The sequence below is a fragment of the Balaenoptera ricei genome, chromosome 9 (genome assembly GCF_028023285.1).
Source record: "Balaenoptera ricei isolate mBalRic1 chromosome 9, mBalRic1.hap2, whole genome shotgun sequence".
Taxonomy (NCBI): Eukaryota; Metazoa; Chordata; class Mammalia; order Artiodactyla; family Balaenopteridae; genus Balaenoptera; species Balaenoptera ricei.
This window is the reverse complement of record NC_082647.1, coordinates 47,405,378-47,420,112: the sequence shown is the minus strand read 5'-3', so window position 1 is coordinate 47,420,112 and position 14,735 is coordinate 47,405,378. Positions and strand designations below refer to the sequence as shown.

Genomic DNA, 14,735 nt, shown 5'->3' with positions numbered 1-14,735 from the left:
GGAAGAAACTGGAAAGCACTCGAGTTTCCAGTTAAAATAAAGGAGCCGAATTAAATTTGAATTTCAGATAAACAAAGAATTAATTGTTCTGTGTTTTTATTTGCTAAATCTGGTAACCTTACACTAAAGAAAAAGAAAGAAAGAAAAAAGATCTCCTGTAACGCCACCATCCAGAAATAATCATCTTAACATTTTGGTGCATGGTTTTGTGACATATGCCTAAAACAATTAGGATCCTATTGTATACTGTGTTTCGTAACCTGCTTTTACCACTGAATCTATAGTTAACATTTTCCCTAGTCAAATATCCTTAGCACAGTCCTTTCTCACACTTTCATATGCATAGGAATCCCCCGAGAGATCTTGTTAAAATGCAAAGTTCGATTCGGGAGTTTCCGGGCTTGTGGCGAGATCCTACAATTCCAAGAAGCTCCTAGGTGATGTCAGTGCTGCCGTCCGCGGACCACACTTCCTGTAGCGAGGTTTTACAGTTTAGACAACATCTGTTTACGCTCGCTGGCCAAACACAGTATTCTATCGTGAAATTCCTATCATCTCCGTACGCCTTATTGTTGGGTACCTCAATAGCCTTGAAGTGCGTAGGATTAATTAGCCTTGAAATAAGAATTGAATCCTGAAGACTAGGATCCAGGGGGCACCCTAAGGGGCCACGGTGGCTCCCAAACATCTGGAGATGGAACCCATCTACCGCACCATTGAGTCAGGACTGTGTTCCACCATTGTCTCAGAGGCCTCCCTCCTCCCGTCTCACCCTCCCTTTAGTCCCAAGCCTGCCTCCCAGGACTCATTTTCCCCACGGGCCTCTCTCACTACATCAGCCATGGCGCCGGCGCCTCTAAACCCCGGGGTGGATTTTGGGAACATGCGCGCAAGCGGTGCACTGGGCATGCGCGAGCGGGCCCCGAGCTCCGTGGGTCGAGGACTCAGGTAGCGCGCCGTGGCGCCGCCAGCAACCAGCTCCTTCACTCGGGACACTTGGGTGGCTTCAGCCTCCCCTCGGACCCACCCAGTGCCTTAACCTCCTTGAGGACAGCGCGCCGGGGCCGCCGCGCCGGGCTACCGGCCGGCTGCGTCCTCACGTGCGGAGGCCGCCACAGTGACCCCGCCCCCGGGCCCGGGATGTGAGGCCCGCGGGGTGTCCCCGCACCGGGCCTAGGCGCCGGGAGTGGCCGGCTCGGCAGCGCCGGGTGATGGCCCTGCTGCCGGTGCTCCTCGCCTCCTGGGGCCTGAGGCAGTGAGGGGGCCGGCGGGCGAGGGCAAGGTGGCCGCGGGCGCCATGGAGGGGGTGCTGTACAAGTGGACCAACTATCTGAGCGGTGAGTGGGAGGCGTGCCCGGCTTCTGGTCCTTTGTCTGAGCCGCGGGAGGGTGGTGTCGGGACGCGCCTTCTGGGGGTCGGGGTCACGGTCCCTCCTGAGACCAGAGAGGCCTGCGCGGACCGGGAATGTTTCCCCACAGCAGTTCTATGTCTCCCGTGCTGTACAGACACAGCCCCCTGTAGGGGCTGGTGAGGGCCGTAGCTTTCCTCACTTCGAGGAAAGCTAAGAAATCCTGAGATGTGGGGTGACTTGAAAGGCACGATGCCCTCGGTGGCAGCGGGAGGGAGGCGCTGATTCCTGCAGTGGGGTCCTCTGGGAGTCTCGAATTCTGGCGAAGGAGCTGGTCTCGGAAGGTTTCAAATAAATGCCAGCAGTAACCTGGAATCCCAGAGGTGAAAGGTCCTTTTTCAAACAAAGTCCCCAGAGCAAGCACTTTCCCTTTGTCACCTGCAGAGTCATCCGAGTGCAGACCAAGGTATCAGAGTTCCGTCTCAGTTCCAAAGTATGCACAAGGTTTTTGGTTTTCTCACTGAGCATTTCTTTTTGTTTTACAGACTCAGAAATTACCGTAAAATAGAATGCAAGCATTAGCAACTCTTTTCTTGCCCTGCTGAGCAGAATGGCTTAAAAATAGTACCTCACCCCCTTTCCAGTTTGTGGAAGTACTTCATATTTTGAGAAGGTCAGCTATTTTTCAGCTGCGAATATGATTCAGGACGAGCATTTTCATAAATGAGTATATAAATAAAAGCCTTATGTGTTCTGGAAACTGTGCTAGGCACTTTTTTGAAATTAAACTTTTTATTATGGAAAATGAGGTGGGCACTTAACATTTTAATAGCAATGTATTTGAAATGAGAAATATTCCCAGTATCTCTTAGAGTGGCGGAGATGTATTTTCCCATCCTAGGGGACCATAGGACAGTTTTTTTTAAGGTTGTAGTGTGATTCTCTGGAGGTGTTTTAAGGACATTTGTGTCTGGGAGGAGCAGTTGGCATAGTGACTGATGAGGTTATAGAGCACAGCTAAAAGTGCACCTGGTGGGTATACCCAGAACCTCTTCCCTATGCATAGTGTGGTTACAAATGAGTTCTGTTTGTTTTTCTTGTGATCATTAGTAGAAACTGAGTGAGGAGGGGTGTTTTAGAAGACTTGCCCTTTGCTTCAAGGACCTTCATTTGATGTCAAGAGATTGTATTAGATGTGGATACCTCATGGCTGGGCTCCGGTGAATGTCAGAGGCTAACATTCTCCTAACCTAAAGGGAGGGTGCTTGATCAAGTAATTTGCTTTTGAGGTATGTCTAAGCCATAAGATGAATAATCTTATGCCCTTGAGTGAAATTTAGTCGCTGGTCTTGGTCCTTCCCCCCTTTCCATCACACACACCTTGTAACTTGTTTTCTTTCATCCTCAACACTCTTCCTTCTTTTGTTCCATCTCCCCCCCTCCTTTTTTTTTTTTTTTTTTTTTGCCTCTTCTTTCTTCTTCTTCTCCTCCTCCTTTATATACAAGGTTTAGTCTCTTGGTACTGTACCTACTTCCTGGTCATGAAATACCTTTTTTTCCCCCTGACTGTTTTTATGTATCCTTCAATAAAGCAAAATTTCTTTAGAAGGGTCTTTTGGAATCTTTATCATGTGGTGCCTGTACCATCTGTTCTGTTGGAAAAGAGTCTACTTTTTTCTGCCCCAAGTAAGAGAAGTTAATTTTGTGAGTGATGCCATAGTGGAAGCCCTAAAGAAAAGGGGCGCTGGAGCCATTGCCAGAGATGACTGTCCTTACATCATGCTGCTTGTTCCCATGGCCCACAAGCCACCTCATTGTGGACAAACTGTTCATAGAAGCCCATCACACTGGGTATACTTAGAATTACGGTTCAGCACATTCTCTTTCCTTAGGAGATACATTTACTTTGGAAAGGAATGGTAATAGCCTAGGAGGAGCAAATGCATTTTTGTTTCTTCCACCCTTCTATGCAAGTTAGTCTCCCCAAAAGAGCATAGTGTGAGTGTTAATGACAAGCTTTGATGAAGACATCACTAATTTTCTTCTCCTGAAGCTGGTTTTTAAAAGTAACATTTTTTTCTTATGGTTTTGCACATAGTAATTTAAAAATACATGTAATATCAGTCTAAGTTTTTGTTCATTTTGAATTTTTCTCCGAAGGGAGTACCTAACCCGTTTGTGTAGTTTATTTCCGTCATGTCCACAGCTTGATACGGGATGCCTTATGTCCAAATTTGAGTGGAGAGGTTAGGGAAACAGTTTATCAGCTGATCTTTTGACTCCTTGGTGGATGTTGTCAATTTCATTCACCAGCTACTGGTGTGCTGGGCTCTGTGCTAGGTACAGGGCAAGCAGTGTTAAACAAGACAAACACTGCTCCTGCCTTTCTTGAGCTTACAGTCTGATGGGGGAGACAGACATTCATTGGATACATGGTTGGAAGCAAGTTCCAAGGGTGTGTGATTTGAGGGGAGAGGATGGGAGAGGCTAGTCTGGGTCGTTGGGGAAGGCTTCACTGAGGAAAAGATTTAAGCAGAGCCTGAAGGATAAACAGAAGCTGGGTAGGTGGTGAGGCCATAGCAGAGGTGCAGCTGGAGGCTGTAAGGAAAATCTTTTTAGGCTCAGGGAATGTCAGTGTGAAGGCCCTAAAGCAGGAAAAAAACTGGTAAGTGTAAGGAAAGGAAAGAAGACCCACATGGCTGGAGAGCTGAGAACAGGCTCCAACAAGACTGCAGGAATGGAGGGCAGGCCTGAAATTGCAGGACCCCATAGGCTGGTTTAAACACTGCGGAGTGATTGTGCATGCACGTGCATGTGTTTGTGTGTGTGGAAGAGAGAAATGGTGGGATTGTTTAAAAGCTCATTTTGGCTACATTTATTGTATTTTGCTAAATACTGTAGTTATTTTGTGAGCTTCTCTTGCCTCTTGAGTTAAACTGTTAAGTATCAATTACTGAAAGTTGGAAACATCCATCAAGCCCTGAGAATAGCAGTATCTAAATTGCTTGCATGAGTGTACTGCTAAAATACAGAAAGAGAAAGGAAGAAAAGTCTCTTTTCCCTAATATATTAGGCAAACTCAGGTACCCTGTGCTCCATCAGAGGAAAAGGAAAAAAGAAAAAGAGCTTCTGTGTATTTTCTTCAACATTCTGAGCCATCCTGCCTTTTGTGCAGTAGAACATTGGATATTCTGGGATTTAGTGTCCAGCCCTCTCTTCACATATTAGAAGATTAAGCCCGGAATGGAAAGGGGATGGATTAAACATTTCACAAACACCTACATTGTATGAGACATAACACTAGGCACTGTAAGTTTGTTATTTGTATCTTTCAAGCCCTAAAAGTTAGTCAAGGGATATTATACCTGCTTGGTTATACGTTAATGCTCTATAGTAGAACACTAGTTGAGTCAAAGAGTCCTAAAGTCTAGTGCCGGCTCTGTCACTGCCAGCTGCAGAGTCACTTTATCATTCTGAGCTTTAGTATCTTCCTCCATAAAAGTGATGAGATTTACCCATGAATAATTGTAAGAATAGTAAAAAAAAAAAAAAAAAAAAAAAAAATCTTAACACTTCTAATGTTCCAGGCACTATTCTAAATATTTTACATGGATTAACTCATTTAATCTTTGCAGCAATTTTAGGAAGCAGTTGCCTTTATTATTCCCATTTTCCAGATGAAGACATTGAGGCACAGAAAGGTGGAGGAAGGAACTAGCCCAAGGTTACACAGTTAGTAAGTGGCTCCAGTGTCTGTGTTCCATTCATTACATAATACTTGTAAAGGTCCTTCCTGCTTGATCGTTATATAATTCTAGCTGATTCATAATGTGTCTATATTTAAAGTATGTCGACCTAGAATAGCAGACTTTATTTGGGGGTGGGAGGTGGGGAGGAATTCAGGAGTACGGAGGACTTTGCCTAGTGTTGTGCATATGTTTTGTCACAAGGAAATTTTCTGAGCTGTGCTCTGAGCTTTCTACTTTCAGTTTTAGGTCCCTTTCCTGCCCACTCAGCACAAAGGAGGGCTGCTGCCATGAGCTCTAGCCAGTTGCAGGCTTCTTGGGCCCTCCCAGTGCATTAAAATACAAGCACATTGCAGCACTGCATTCCAAAAATAACAAAAGCTTGCATCATGCTCACCAGATGGTTGTCTGAGGAGGTGCTGTAATTTTGCTTACCCCCGCAGGTGGAAGAAGGTAATGCTTGTCCATATATGTTTGTACTGTGTAAACAGTGCCAAGAGGCCATCTGGAATGTGAGTGATTCAGAGCAAGATTCTCATGGTCTCACAACCACTAGGCAACCTTTTTTGTTTTTTGTTTTTTTTTAACATCTTTACTGAGATATGAGTTAATCTCTCATGAATTTCACCCATTTAAAGTATACTAGTCAATGGTTTTTAATATATTTACAGTGTATAAGCATCACCACAATCAATTTTAAAACATTTGCATTATCCTAAAAAGAAATACCCGTTATCAACCATTCCCCCCACCCCCTCTTGCCCTTGGCAACCACTAATCTGTCTGTATACATTTGCCTATTCCAGACATTTCATATAAATGGAATCGTACATTATGTGGTCTTTTGTGACTGGCTTCTTTTACCTAGCATGATGTTTTTTTGGATTCATCAGTGTTGTAGCATGTATCAGTACTTCATTCCTTTTTATTAACAAATAATTTTCTATTGTATGGATATATCATTTTGATTGTCTGTTCATCAACTGATGAACATTTGGGTTGCTCCATTTTTTTGGTTATTATGAGTAATGGTGCTGTGAACATTTGTGTCACATTTTTGTGTGGACGTGTTTTCATTTCTCTTGAATATAAACCTAGGAGTAGAATTGTGGGGTCATGTGGTAACTCTTTAACAGTTTGGGGAACTGCTAAACTTTTCCAAAGTGGCTACACCATTTTACATTATTGTTAGTAATGAAAGAAGTTTCCTGTTTCTTCACATCCTCACCAACATTTGTTATTGTCTGTCTCTTTTATTATATCTATCCTTGTGAGTGTGGTTTATATTTCCCTAGTGACTAATGATGTTGTTCATCGTTTCATGCATTTATTTAGCCATTTGTACATCTTCTTTGGATAAATGTCTATTCACATCCTTTGCCCATTTGTTAATTGGGTTATTTATTTTTTCATTATAGAATTGTTAGGGCTCTTTATTCTAGATACAAGTTCCATATCATATATATTACTTGCAAATATATTTTCCTGTTCTGTAGATTGTCTTTCACTTTCTTATGGTATCATTTGCAGCACAAAAGTTTAAAATTTTGACGTCTAGTTTATCAATCTTTTTCTCTTATTGCTTGTGCCTTTAGTGTCAAATCTTAAACCTTTGCCTAACCCTAGGTCCTATTTTTTTTTCTAAAAGTTTTTTTGTAGTTTTAGCTCTTACTTAATCTCCCTGAGCCTCAGTTTTGTGACAACAAGAATAATAGCCATACTAGGTTTGTTATAAAGGTGAAATGGATAGCATATATGAATGTGCCTTGTACATAATTCACTTCAAGTTAGGTTTTCCTGGTTAATGATACCAGGGAAAAAATCAGTTTGTATTGCCTATGTGTGAATTGTGGCTCCTTACGGTTTCTGAGAGTATATGTATCCTGAATTCCTTAAATCGTCCTTTTGGAAGTTGGAGGGGTATAAATTATAAAGGAGAAGATTCAAATAAACCATCAGAATTTTGGAATTGACTCTGCAGTCCTATGACAGTCATCCTTGTGGATGAATGGTGGTTACAGATCATGTAATTCTGTGTACCACTGGTATGTACTTTTATTCCCAGCAAAAATTTATTAATAATTTGTTAAGGAACATAAGAGATGTGAAACCATTGCCTCATTGCCACTGCATCAAAAGCAATACCCGTCTTCCCCTTGATTCTGATGTGTGATGTGACTGGAGATACTAGGAGTGATCCATGGAGTATTATGTGATTGAAGTGGTCTGTGGATGGAAGAAGCCTGGGTACCATTGTTCTCAGACTGTACTCTCAGTGTTTAATCCTCACCACTTCTTGTTACCATTACTTTCATCTTATTTAGAATTGAGCAAAAAAGCTAGTTAAATTCCATTAGGAATAGATTTGAGACAGACCAAAAAAACCAGCAGTGGAGCTATTTTTGTATACAAGACAGATGAATGAGACAATAGGGAAGGTGAGTCCAAAAATTACCATGATGGTTAGGCATTTTTCTCCCCAGATCCATTTTCAAGTTGGCCTTGGAGGGTATAAAAGTACCAGGAGAGAAGGAGAAATGGATAATACAGAGTTAGCCAGAGAGAGGGCTGACCGTTCTCAGTATTCCTATCACATCAGAGGAAGCAAAATACCATTTGCTTGAAAATCTATTCCATGTCCTTCAGTTCCTATATAGTCCAAGACAAGGATGGCTCTGTTTTGATTTTTAGATATCAGAGAAATTGTTTCAGCAACCTACTTTTAACATGGTCTAATAGCCCCCAGTCAATCAATCTTTCATTTACTGAGAATAAATGATTAAAAAAACACTGCTTATCAACTTCTTACCAGACCCTATGTGGGTTGTTGGGAATACTGTTTTGAGTACGACATGATCCTTGTTCTCAAGGAGGTCATAGTCTAGTGAACATCTTTCTCAGCTACAAAAATGCCCTTCCAGATAAATTTGTGATTTTGACTTGAAGCTTTTATGTGGTTATTCTGAGACTGTGGCTTGACAAGGCTTAGAGGGACCACGTTGCATATAGCTGGTCCCTAGTTGTAGTTAGATGTTACCTATCACCCTCTGGTGTCTTTACTGGAATATTAAAGGCAAATTTGGGGCACCCCTGACCAGCTGTAATGTTAGTCTTTGGTCATCCAGGTTGACACCACAGATGTCCTGTTGCTTTTCTGCCTCTGCTGGGCAGTATTTACAACTTGGATGGAGTCCAGCCCTTCAACTTCTGAGGCCAGTATAAGCCACCAAAGATTAAGAGAGAAGAAAGTAAGAAAGTGAGGAAGGCGTAAAACTTGAGGAGACAGGCATACCTTTGTCAAGAAAAATGTAGAGAATCCTTTTTCAGGCGTGGTCAGGGAAGACTTCATGGAAAAGGAGGGACCAAAGGGTGGGTGGGATTGGCCTGGACAGAAAGAGTAAGGTGTGAGGGAACAGAAGGAAGCCTCAATGAAGAAACCAGCAGGACTAAAAAGGAGGGTTCTTTTCTGAGAGCAGGAGGATATACTGGGGTGTTGTTAGGATGGGATTAGATTATTAAACCAAGCCAAGCCTGAGAGTTTCAAGTTAGTATTGTAGGGAATCTCTAGGGGTTTCTAAATAGGAGGAAAGGACAGGTAGAAACAGTACTTCAGGAAGATTCAGCCGTCTGAAACATGATAAGGGAAGAGGGAAGGTTGAAATACAAGGGCAAGATGATGTGGGAAGGCAAGAGGGGAGGCATTGTTCCCCATTTCACAGATGAATAAACCAAGGTCACGTGCTAAATACTTCACTTAGAACACTACTGCAAATAAGTCTTGAGCCAGGTCTGCCTGACTCCGTGTCCTTTCCATGACTTCATGCCCTGGTGTGGGCACGGTGGAGCATTTGAAGCCGGAAGTAGAAATGAGGGTGATTGGGTAGGATTTAGCGATTGACCTGGAGGAATGGGGCAGAAGTGACCCTCAGGCTTGGAGCTAGGATGGTAAGAGAATGCTGGGTTTGTTAAGAGAGACAGTGTAGTCTGAAGGAAGATGACATATTAAACCTTGGATACTCAGTTTAGTCCATCTCTCTCTGTTTGTAAACTGGAAAATAATGCCCAAAGGACTTAAATGATGTGCTCAAGATGGCACATCTGCGACCAGCACTCACCCGCCTGAGAGGCTTGTCTGCTAAGCTGCCAGGGCGGGTGGGGGCTGGGAGCTGAGGCTCGGGCTTCGGAGGTCAGACCCCAGGGAGACGACTGGGGTTGGCTGCGTGAACACAGCCTGAAGGGGGCTAGTGCACCACAGCTAGCTGGAAGGGAGTCTGAGAAACAGTCTGGACCTGCCTAAGAGGCAAGAGACCATTGTTTCAGGGTGTGCGAGGAGAGGGGATTCAGAGCACCGCCTAAATGAGCTCCAGAGACGGACGCGAGGCACGGCTAAAAGTGCAGACCCCAGAGACAGGCATGAGATGCTAGGCTGCTGCTGCAGCCACCGAGAAGCCTGTGTGCAAGGCCAGGTCAGTATCCAGACCTACCCTCCCAGGAGTCTGTGCAGCCAGCCACTGCCAGGGTCCCATGATCCAGGGACAACTTCCCTGGGAGAATGCACGGCGCGCCTCAGGCTGGTGCAACGTCACGCCGGTCTCTGCCGCTGCAGGCTCGCCCTGCACTCCGTATCCCTCCCTCCCCCCAGCGTGAGTGAGCCAGAGCCCCCTAATAAGCTGCTACTTTAACCCCGTGCTGTCTGAGCGAAGAACAGATGTCCTCAGGCGACCTACACGCAGAGGCAGGACCAAATCCAAAGCTGAACCCCAGGAGCTGTGCAAACAAAGAAGAGAAAGGGAAATCTCTCCCAGCAGCCTCAGGAGCAGCGGATTAAATCTCCACCATCAACTTGATGTACCCTGCATCTCTGGAATATTTGAATAGACAATGAAGCATCCCAAATTGAGGAGGTGGACTTTGGGAGCAAAGATATATATATATTTTTCCATTTTTCTCTTTTTGTGAGTGTGTATGTGTATGCTTCTGTGTGTGATTTTGTCTGTATAACTTTGCTTTTACCATTTGTCCTAGGGTTCTCTCTGTCCTTTTTTTTTTCTTTTTTTCTTTTTTTTAGTATAGTTTTTTGTGCTTGTTATCATTGGTGGATTTGTTTTTTGGTTTGGTTGCTTTCTTCTTTCTTTTCTTTTTAATTACTTAAAAATTTTTTTAAATAATTATTCTTTATTGTAATAACTTTCTTTTATTTCGTTTCATTTTATTTTATCTTTTTCATTCTTTCTTTTTTTCTCCCTTTTATTCTGAGCCATGTGGATGACAGGCTCTTGGTGCTCCAGCCAGGCATCAGGGCTGTGCCTCTGAGGTGGGAGAGCCAAGTTCAGGACATTGGTTCACCAGAGACCTCCCAGCTCCACGCAGTATCAAACGGAGAAAATCTCCCAGAGAACTCCATCTCAAAGCGAAGACCCAGCTCCACTCAACGACCAGCAAGCTACAGTGCTGGACACCCTATGCCAAACAACTAGCAAGACAGAAACACAGCCCCACCCATTAGCAGAGAGGCTGCCTAAAATCATAATAAGGTCAGACACCCCAAAACACACCACCAGACGTGGACCTGCCCACCAGAAAGACAAGATGCAGCCTCATCCACCAGAACACAGGCACCGGTCCCCTCCAGCAGGAAGCCTACACAACACACTGAACCAACCTTACTCACTGGGGGCAGACACCAAAAACAACAGGAACTACGAACCTGCAGCCTGTGAAAAGGAGACCCCAAACACAGTAACTTAAGCAAAATGAGAAGACAGAGAAACACACAGCAGATGAAGGAGCAAGGTGAAAACCCACCAGACCTAACAAATGAAGAGGAAATAGGCAGTCTACCTGAAAAAGAATTCAGAATAATGAGAGTAAATATGATCCAAAATCTTGGAAATAGAATGGAGAAAATACAAGAAACGTTTAACAAGGACCTAGAAGAACTAAAGAGCAAACAAACAATGATGAACAACACAATAAATGAAATTAAAAATTCTCTAGAAGGGATCAATAGCAGAATAACTGAGGCAGAAGAACGGATAAGTGACCTGGAAGATAAAATAGTGGAAATAACTACTGCAGAGCAGAATAAAGGAAAAAGAATGAAAAGAATTGAGGACAGTCTCAGAGACCTCTGGGACAACATTAAACACACCAACATTCGAGTTATAGGGGTCCCAGAAGAAGAAGAGAAAAAGAAAGGGACTGAGAAAATATTTGAAGAGATTATAGTTGAAAACTTCCCTAATATGGGACAGGAAATAGTTAATCAAGTCCAGGAAGCACAGAGAGTCTCATACAGGATAAATCCAAGGAGAAACAAGCCAAGACACATATTAATCAAACTATCAAAAATTAAATACAAAGAAAAAATATTAAAAGCAGCAAGGGAGAAACAACAAATAATGTACAAGGGAATCCCCATAAGGTTAACAGCTGATCTTTCAGCAGAAACTCTGCAAGCCACAAGGGAGTGGCAGGACATATTTAAAGTGATGAAAGGCAAAAACCTACAACCAAGATTACTCTACCCAGCAAGGATCTCATTCAGATTTGACGGAGAAATTAAAACCTTTACAGACAAGCAAAAACTAAGAGAATTCGGCACCACCAGGCCAGCTTTACAACAAACGTTAAATGAACTTCTATAGGCAGGAAACACAAGAGAAAGAAAAGACCTACAATAACAAACCCAAAACAATTAAGAAAATGGTGATAGGAACATGCATATTGATAATTACCGTAAATGTAAATGGATTAAATGCTCCAACCAAAAGACATAGACTGGCTGAATGGATACAAAAACAAGACCCGTATATATGTTGTCTACAAGACACCCACTTCAGACCTAGGGACACATACAGGCTGAAAGTGAGGGGATGGAAAAAGATATTCCATGCAAATGGAAATCAAAAGAAAGCTGGAGTAGCAATTTTCATATCAGATTTTAAAACAAAGACTATTACAAAAGACAAGGACACTACATAATGATCAAGGGATCATTTCAAGAAGAAGATATAAATATTGTAATATTTATGCACCCAACATAGGAGCACCTCAATACATAAGGCAAATACTAACAGCCATAAAAGAGGAAATTGACAGGAACACAATCATAGTAGGGGACTTTAACACCCCACTTTCACCAATGGACAGATCATCCAAAATGAAAATAAATAAGGAAACACAAGCTTTAAGTGATACATTAAACAAGACGGACTTAATTGATATTTATAGGACATTCCATCCAAAAACAACAGGATAAACTTTCTTCTCAAGTGCTCATGGAACATTCTCCAGGATAGATCATATCTTGGGTCACAAATCAAGCCTTGGTAAATTTAAGAAAATTGAAATCGTATCAGGTATGTTTTCTGACCACAACACTATGAGACTAGATATAAATTACAGGAAAAAATCTGTAAAACATACAAACACATAGAGGCTACACAATACACTACTTAATAACGAAGAAATCACTGAAGAAATCAAAAAATACCTAGAAACAAATGACAATGAAAACACGATGAGCCAAAACCTATGGGATACAGCAAAAGCAGTTCTAAGAGGGAAGTTTATAGCAATACAGTCCTACCTTAAGAAACAAGAAACATCTCAAATAAACAACCTAACCTTACACCTAAAGCAATTAGAGAAAGAAGAACAAAAAAACCCCGAAGTTAGCAGAAGGAAAGAAATCATAAAGATCAGATCAGAAATAAATGAAAAAGAGATGAAGGAAACGATATCAAAGATCAATAAAACTAAAAGCTGGTTCTTTGAGAAGATAAACAAAATTGATAAACCATTAGCCAGACTCATCAAGAAAAAGAGGGAGAAGACTCAAATCAATACAATTAGAAATGAAAAAGGAGAAGTAATAACTGACACTGCAGAAATAGAAAGGATCATGAGACATTACTACAAGCAACTATATGCCAATAAAATGGACAACCTGGAAGAAATGGACAAATTCTTAGAAATGCACAACCTTCCGAGACTGAACCAGGAAGAAATAGAAAATATGAACAGACCAATCACAAGCACTGAAATTGAAACTGTGATTAAAAATCTTCCAACAAAAAAAGCCCAGGACGAGATGGCTTCACAGGAGAATTCTATCATACATTTAGAGAAGAGCTAACACTTATCATTCTCAAACTCTTCCAAAATATAGCAGAGGGAGGAACACTCCCAAACTCATTCTACGAGGCCACCATCACCCTGATACCAAAACCAAACAGAGATGTCACAAAGAAAGAAAACTACAGGCCAATATTACTGATGAACATAGATGCAAAAATCCTCAACAAAATACTAGCAAACAGAATCCAACAGCACATTAAAAGGATTATACACCATGATCAAGTGGGGTTTAGCCCAGGAATGCAAGGATTCTTCAATATACGCAGATCAATCAATGTGATACACCGTATTAACCAATTGAAGGAGAAAAACCACATGATAATCTCAATAGATGCAGAGAAAGCCTTCGACAAAATTCAACACCCATTTATGATAAAAACCTTCCAGAAAGTAGGCATAAAGGGAACTTACCTCAACATAATAAAGGCCATATATGACAAACCCACAGCCAACATCGTCCTCAATGGTGAAAAACTGAAACCATTTCCACTAAGATCAGGAAGAAAACAAGGTTGCCCACTCTCACCACTATTATTCAACATAGTTTTGGAAGTTTTAGCCATGGCAATCAGACAAGAAAAAGAAATAAAAGGAATCCAAATCAGAAAAGAAGAAGTAAAGCTGCCACTGTTTGCAGATGACATGATACTATACATAAAGAATCCTAAAGATGCTAGCAGAACACTACTAGAGCTAATCAATGAATGTGGTAAAGTAGCAGGATACAAAATTAATGCACAGAAATCTCTTGCATTCCTATACAATAATGATGAAAAATCTGAAAGTGAAATTAAGAAAACACTCCCATTTACCATTGCAATGAAAAGAATAAGATACCTAGGAATAAACCTACCTAAGGAGACAAAAGACCTGTATGCAGAAAATTATAAGACACTGATGAAAGAAATTAAAGATGATACAAATAGATGGAGAGATACACCATGTTCTTGGATTGGAAGAATCAACATTGTGAGAATGAATGTACTACCCAAAGCAATCTACAGATTCAATGCAATCCCTATCAAACTACCAATGGCATTTTTCACAGAACTAGAACAAAAAATTTCACCATTTGTATGGAAACACAAAAGACCCCGAATAGCCAAAGCAATCTTGAGAAAGAAAAACGGAGCTGGAGGAATCAGGCTCCCTGACTTCAGACTATAGTACAAAGCTACAGTAATCAGGAGAGTATGGTACTGGCACAAAAACAGAAATATAGATCAATGGAACAGGATAGAAAGCCCAGAGATAAAGCCACACACATATAGTCACCTTATCTTTGATAAAGGAGGCAAGAATATACAATGGAGAAAAGACAGCCTCTTCAATAAGTGGTGCTGGGAAAACTGGACAGCTACATGTAAAAGAATGAAACTAGAACACTCCCTAATACCATACACAAAAATAAACTCAAAATGGATTAAAGACCTAAATGTAAGGCCAGACACTATCAAACTCTTAGAGGAAAACATAGGCAGAACACTCTATGACATAAA

The 14,735-nt window shown here is 41.7% G+C and overlaps 1 protein-coding gene across 2 annotated transcripts in view; it reads left to right on the top strand.

The window, feature by feature from the left end:
* PLEKHA8 (pleckstrin homology domain containing A8) overlaps positions 1–14,735 on the top strand; it is a 93,405-nt gene that overhangs the window by 23,078 nt on the left and 55,592 nt on the right. Inside the window, exon 1 of one of the 2 annotated variants that reach the window (XM_059933671.1) lies at positions 940–1,337. The exons of the other annotated variant lie outside the window; for it this stretch is intronic. Coding sequence (XP_059789654.1) covers positions 1,298–1,337 — 40 coding nt within the window. The 5' untranslated portion in view covers positions 940–1,297. Of the gene's footprint in view, positions 1–939; positions 1,338–14,735 lie in introns of those variants that run through there. 2 annotated transcript variants of the gene reach the window in all.